The 6,812-nt window shown below is 31.4% G+C and overlaps 1 protein-coding gene across 2 annotated transcripts; it reads left to right on the forward strand.

The window, feature by feature from the left end:
• The first annotated feature begins 4,391 nt into the window (after positions 1-4,391).
• LOC143623753 (plasma membrane-associated cation-binding protein 1-like) lies at positions 4,392-6,397 on the forward strand. 2 transcript variants are annotated; one of them, XM_077094597.1, is made up of 5 exons: positions 4,392-4,519; positions 4,945-5,091; positions 5,385-5,474; positions 5,624-5,708; positions 5,848-6,397. In XM_077094597.1, the coding sequence occupies exons 2-5, from the start codon at positions 4,981-4,983 to the stop codon at positions 6,186-6,188; spliced, it is 627 nt and encodes a 208-aa protein (XP_076950712.1). In that variant the 5' UTR covers positions 4,392-4,519; positions 4,945-4,980; the 3' UTR covers positions 6,189-6,397. The 2 variants fall into 2 exon arrangements, with proteins under 2 accessions (XP_076950712.1, XP_076950713.1); XM_077094598.1 differs by having other exon boundaries at positions 4,409-4,519; positions 4,954-5,091.
• Positions 6,398-6,812: the final 415 nt, after the last annotated feature.

The raw sequence follows: 6,812 nt of genomic DNA on the forward strand, positions 1-6,812 counted from the left end.
CTGTCAATGTCATTAGATTCTTCGATTGAACATACAACAAAACTGAAAATTTCAGTTAGAGATCTAAGAATCTTCTGCACCACCTTGACATCAGACATTTCGTCACCAAAATTTCTCATCTCATTTGCCACTATCATTACTCGGCTGAAGTATTCCTTGACGCTTTCATCATCTTTCATCTCTAGGGTTCCGAACTCTCTTCGTAACCGCTGCAACTGGGCTTTCTTCACCCGAATATTTCCCTGGTCCTTTTTTTCATGTCTTACTAGATTTGCTTAGTGGTTTCTTTATGCGTAATTGTTTTAACTATCTGTTTTTCAATAGACTGAAACAAGTAGTTTTGTGCTTTCAGATCTTTAAGCCGCATGCTATCCAGTTGGGCTTGTTGGGCAGCTGTGAGTTCCACCCCCTCACGGGGTTCGTCGTACCCTGGGTCAATTACAACCCAGTATTCCTTTGATCTCAACAGAGTCTTCATCAGGAGGCTCTAATGCTCGTAATCACCATCGAACTTTGGGACGCTTGGAACATGAAAGTTTGTGTTATCAGCAGCCATATCTCTAACTCAAGTTCTCTCCCAGATGTTTGCTCTGATACCACTTGTAATGGTATTATCAGAGGTGAGTCACACCAATGTCACTTTATTCAAAGAAAGAACATAGCTATATATAATAGCTTTACAAAGACTCAAAAGGAATAAATACTAACTGATGGACTACCACCATAAAGACATATAAAACAATAAACAAGAACAACCAAAAAGACAATCATAACGTGCATGCACACAAGCAAACCTAACACCAACTTGGGCTGAAACCCATTATTTCACTGGACTGGACTAAGAGACAAACATAACCCATTACATACCTAGCCTGTCACCAGTCACCACCACGATTTCAATCATCTAAAAACCACCACTACAGGACCTCCTTAATCTCGAATTTTCCATCACTGTTTTAATTAGAAACCCAACCAATAACAAATCAAATGATATTTTAAGTTGTCGACACCCAACTCACCCATCAAGTTCAATGACATCTTTCTATCAAAATAAGAAGAACAGACATGGATCTACGATTTCCAAAAAGAAGAAATTAACAAGACCTCAAAACCCTAATTCTTGTCAAATTGAAAATCCATTTAGGGTTTTGAAAGGTTTAGTAGATAGAGATGGTGGGCCTGCGACGGTGGTGTTACTAGCGGTGGTTGCAGGCGAAAGGGCTACTGTGGCGTACTGCTGGTGGTTGTTTGACATAGGTCAGTTGGGGTGAGGAGAAGAAATGGTTGGGTTACCTGGTAAGAGGTTTTGCTGGGCCCCAACGGTGGTGTTCAACGATGGTGGTCTGGCTGGTTAAGATCAAACGGAAGAGAACGAGGTGAGGAATATGGGGGGGGGGGGGGTAAGGAATAGATTTGTGTTAAGAAATGTGGTTGCAAAGTGGGACCCATATGCTAATTCTTCAAATTATGGCCATAAGATTATAAAAAAGACTATATAATTTTAAATACTAAAATAAAATTAAAAAGTGAAAGGACTAAATACCCTTAATTTAACGATTGGAAAAACTAACAGGTTTAGCAATTTGAACGAAACTGGCAAAAAAATGTAAAACTTCAATAATGGTTCAATTGCGAAAAAAACCTTTTGGACTAAAGTCGCATAACCGACCAAACCTCAGGGACAATTTGGACACTTAAGTGACATCTAATCTATATTAGTTATTATTAGTACAATCAAACATGTACATAGCAGTATTCGAATGTTTAACATAATTTTGACGAGAGTCGAGAGAAATAAATTATCAGTACCCGGATGTCTCCCTGAAATCAGTTTTGTTTAATCGAGCCCGTTTTTAATTGACACTATGGAAATATATTATGTCAAGAATAGAATAGATAAAAAATAATTGAAAAACAACAAATTAATAAAAAAAAATTTGTTAGTTAAATATTAGTTAGTCAAACGACTGCAATGGTTTTGAAACTAAATTCTTTTATTATTATTATTATTATTATTATTATTATTATTTATGAAACCCATGTTTCTTTTCATAGGTAAACTTATTTGATATCATTTATTTACGTTTATAATTATAGGGGTGAGTTATTGTATAATAAAGGCTTATCGTACATTACGTACTCGATTTTTCAGAGCGTTGGATTACAAAATACACAGTAACAATTTCGTAAATAACCCAAACTAGTTCATGATCAAAATTCATCAATTACAAATCCATTCTGATCCAAGTTTTGAATTCCCCACTCTATCTCATCCAATTTCTAAACCCTAATCAGAGCTTAAAGTATGAAATCTCTAAAGTCAAAAACCAAAATTAAAATTGAACGTCGTTGAACATCAAGAATCTTCAAAATTGACCAAAATATGATGATTTAATCAATTGAACTGATGTGTAGCAGAATTTAGATTCATCAATCGATTATGAAATTGAAGAATAATACACTCAGTTGAGCTCTGATTAGGGTTCAAAATATTAGGTTTAAACATTTTGAATAAAACTGAAGACGCTATATACATTTAAACGTTCTGAAAAAATCGAATACCTTTATACGTTCAAGTTTAGAAGTTCAGAAAAATCTAAGAATTTCATAACAAAAAGTTAAGAAGTTAAGAATAAAAATTTTAAAAGTTCTAGAACAAAAAGTTTAGAAGTTCAAAACAAAAATCCAAGAACTTCAGAACAAAAAGTTAAGAAGTTCAAAACAAAAAGTTTAGAAGTTCAGAACAAAATTTGAACCTTCAGATGAAAAACTTTAAACATTGATCTAAATAAACCTTTAAACGTTCAAAAGCTCATATATGAAACTAAACTATCTGTAACATGAAATTGAACGCTAATATCACTCATATAATCTCGTAATCATCAATTGACAATCGATTTAATCATCGATTTTATCATATGAACAAATCTGGAACGTATTTAGACTTCTGTCAGTTGAATTCAATTTTTAAATTTTCAATTCAATTGAAGTGAAGTCTGCAATTAGGTCAGTGACGATGGTTGAATGATCGCAACGGTTAATTGGGATGTAAACGAATTGGAAGAATTTACAATATCGCCATCGCATGTTTTTTGAAATCAAGGGTGTAAGGGTTCACGATGTATTGTACGATAAGAGATTATTGTATTGGATCTTTTATCTATTATTATAATGGTCATCTGAAAATTGCTATCTATTTTTGCTTTTATCAAAAGCTATTATAAGTATTAGGAAAATTTTTAATCATGGCTCTTGTAATATATGATTAATTAAGAATCAACTTGTAATTATTTATGGGAAAATTTTGAATAAGCCTTTATAATTAATTATAGTTAATAGCCAATTTGCGATTATTATTTTTATTAAACAGTTAAGAACCATGAGTGTTTGCTAAGCACAAGCAACACGTAACTTTTAGAAATATAATTCCGATATAAATAATTAAAATGTAACTGTTTAAAATATTAGTATTGGCTATGCAGTCTATATTTTGAAGGTAAAGTTTACAAATTACCAAATAGGAAAATCGAAACCAATATCGAAACAATTGTTTGTTTTTATTTCTTATTAATACGTTTTCTAACATATTTTAATAAATTCCTTGAACTCCTTTAATTATCTATGACATACAAATATACCGATAGACAGTGTTGTAAATATCGTTAAACATTAGTCTAACAGTACGTGAGATGTGGACTAACGATTAATCATGATTAATAAAATATTGGATTGAAATTTATATGTAATATTTCAAATACACACAAGCGCGCACCCCGAATTTTATATATAAAATTTTCAATTTTAACCAAATTAAGTCAATCCTATAACAAAACCGACACGCGGTTAATCGAGGATTTATTGACGCCTAGACGTTTACAACCTTGTTGATAGGGTGCAATTTATTATCGAATTACAAATTATTGTGAAAATAAAAATAAAAACTAATATTTTTTTTATAAATAGTTAATATATTTTTTTACTTTGTTACATCATAAATAAAAAAAATTGTATGTCATATATACTAAATACCATTAAATTAATTTGTTAGTGTTTACAAAACTTTAAACAATTACCGACCTACATATCTTTAGATTATACATGTGTAGGTAATTATATAATCTTAATATTAGTTACTAACGTATACGTAAATTATATGAACAAAATTTGTCCATTTTTTATTTCAATAGATGAAACATTTCAACCATTTTTATTTAAAAATTTCAAGAATAAAAAGATATAATTATTATTACTATATACTATATCATAAAATAAAATAGTAATATACAGAAATAATAAAATATCGAAAACGAGATTAAGGATGACGACATGATTCGAAGGGCAAAATAGTAATTAAACGAGTTAGGGTGGGGGAGGGTGTTGAATATAATAATACGTAAGAAGAATAAAATATATAGATGGGCAAAGGTTTGGAAAGCTCTTATAACCTGTGATCACATCCGGTTAATTACCACTCAATTTCAAAACTTGTGTTCATCAATCAATCCACTTGGTCTCTCAGGTATCTTAGATTCTTTCTTTCTTTCTCATGTTTATTGGACGATCAAAAGCTTTAACTTTTTTGTATGTTGTTTTGATACTATCATCTTCACAGTTAATAGTTACTTGATTTAGTATCTTTTTTGTCCTTTGATCATGCCGGTTCTTCGATAAAATCCTTCGAGTTTCAACTTTTGTATGTTGTTTAAACATTATCACCGATGTTTTATATATATTTACATATATTAGAAATTTAATTAGAACACAAATATATATGTAAAAAGGATTGGCATACTACTAGAATAAAATTCATACTGATTGATTAATTTGTATTGGTTTAGAGTTCCATTTAGAGGTGAGTTTAAATATATCTTGCTTTAATTGTGGATATAAACATGCATGGTGGATATGTGGTTATAATTATTAAAATCTAATATATGGTTGTAGTTGGTGCAGGGTTGTATTTTAAAGAAAAAACAAAATATGGGTTACTGGAAATCGACTGTGGTGCCAAAATTCAAGAAGTTGTTCGAGAAGAACAACACAAAAAAGGCTGCGGCCGCCGAAGTTTGCAAGACCTTTGATGGTGCTAAGGTACGTAAAAAATTCAAAAGAACTAATTTAAATTACCGATTTTTTTATATAAAGATTTAATTGATAATAATAATAATAATAATAATAATAATAATAATAAAACTCACCAAGTAATGATAAGTATAAAACGTCAACCACCATCATAATATTCAAACTAAAAACAAAATAATAAATTAAAATTTTGAGGATAAATTCGGCTAATTTTTGTGTTATTATTGATTTAATATGACGTATTAGTTCTAGTATTCAATATTTAATTTTAATATAAAAAATATTAATTCACACACATGCAGGAGGATTATAGCAAAGAGTTTGAGGAGAAGAAGACTGAACTCCAACCTAAAGTCCTTGAAATCTATGAAGCTTCTACTGCCGAAATCAAGGTGATTACATCTGTAATTACTTTTCGTTAACAACACATATACAATATTTAATAGAGTATTATAAAAGAAAAATAAAATGATATTAATATTTAATACAAAGACAACGACAGTGATAATTAAACTCAATTATTGATTTCGAGACTTAACAGGCTGTAGTGAAGGAACGCAAGGAGGGTGCCTTGAAAAAGGTTTCTTCGGCAGTAGAAAAGTTCCTTGAAGAACTCTCCAAAATAGGTAAATACTATGTTTTACACATATCTGGCCTAGTTTGTTTTTTGTTTTTGTTTTTTAACGGTCGTTTGTATTATTGACGGGTTATACATATGTATGGCTATATTAAATAAAAAAACTTGTCTTTTTTTCTTTTTGCTAGAATTTCCGGGATCGAAACCAGCTCATGAAGCATGCATCAAGTATGGACCGGCCTATGTGGAAGGACCTGTCTTTTTTGTGTTTGAAAAGGTTTCGACTTTCATAGCGGTTGAAGAGAAAAAAGAGGTTGAAGAGAAGAAAGAAGAGGCGCCGCCAGCAGCCGAACCAGAAAAAGAAGCGGCTCCAGCAGAAGAAACAAGCAGCAAAGGGAAGGAAATTGTGGTGGAGGAAGAGAAGAAAGAAGAGGTGGCGGCTGTGGTAGCCGAGGTTGAGAAAACAGCAGAACCTGAGGCGGCCAAGGCCGAGGAAGTAGCCCCAGCAGAGCCACCAAAGGCATGCTGATTGGATTCTACAATGATGTGTGGTATGAACGGTTTGTGAAAATCAATTGTAAGGTTCTGTAAAAATTTACTTATTGGACAAATTTGTTATTCTTTCCTTTTTTGTAATACAGTGAAAATGTTTTGTTGGGTGTATTGGTTTCAACTTTCTTGTAAATTAATGTTGCATAATGTGTATGATACTTAAAAACATAAATTATTCACCGTTTATAGTTACTGGTTTCCTACTTTCTCTTAATAGTTTTATGTTAGTCTTGTATTGAAAACTAGTGAATGTCTTTAAGGCCATGTGTGGTGGAGGGGCTACAATTGGAGGCGAATTATGACACGTGACGTCCAGTCAGCATGGAGTGAAAATTTGTTTTTGGGGTGTAATGGTGTAGGGGCTACAAGTTGGACCCACAGAGTCTTCTTTTATTATTTTCTTTTTATAATTAAACTAATTAAATAAAAACCAATTTATTTAAATAATTAAATAAAAATGCATTAAAATTAAAAAGAAATACAAAAAAAATAAAAAATAAAAAAAATACATAACTAAAAATATAAAAAAACATATAGCTCGGTTGGCGTACATGTTTAGGTTCGGGTCGGGAAATTGAAACGGATAGCTCGGTTGAGGTTC

The sequence above is a fragment of the Bidens hawaiensis genome, unplaced genomic scaffold, assembly GCF_021521415.1.
Source record: "Bidens hawaiensis isolate Kalapana, Puna unplaced genomic scaffold, B.hawaiensis_p1.1 tig00003536_1, whole genome shotgun sequence".
NCBI classification, from domain to species: domain Eukaryota; kingdom Viridiplantae; phylum Streptophyta; class Magnoliopsida; order Asterales; family Asteraceae; genus Bidens; species Bidens hawaiensis.

Excerpts from the sequence above, each read along its gene's own strand:
- LOC143623753 (XM_077094597.1), top strand. The coding sequence starts at position 4,981 with ATGGGTTACTGGAAATCGACTGTGGTGCCAAAATTCAAGAAGTTGTTC. Across the intron at positions 5,092-5,384 it reads AGACCTTTGATGGTGCTAAG|GAGGATTATAGCAAAGAGTT; the intron begins GTACGTAAAAAA and ends ACACACATGCAG. Across the intron at positions 5,709-5,847 it reads TGAAGAACTCTCCAAAATAG|AATTTCCGGGATCGAAACCA; the intron begins GTAAATACTATG and ends TCTTTTTGCTAG.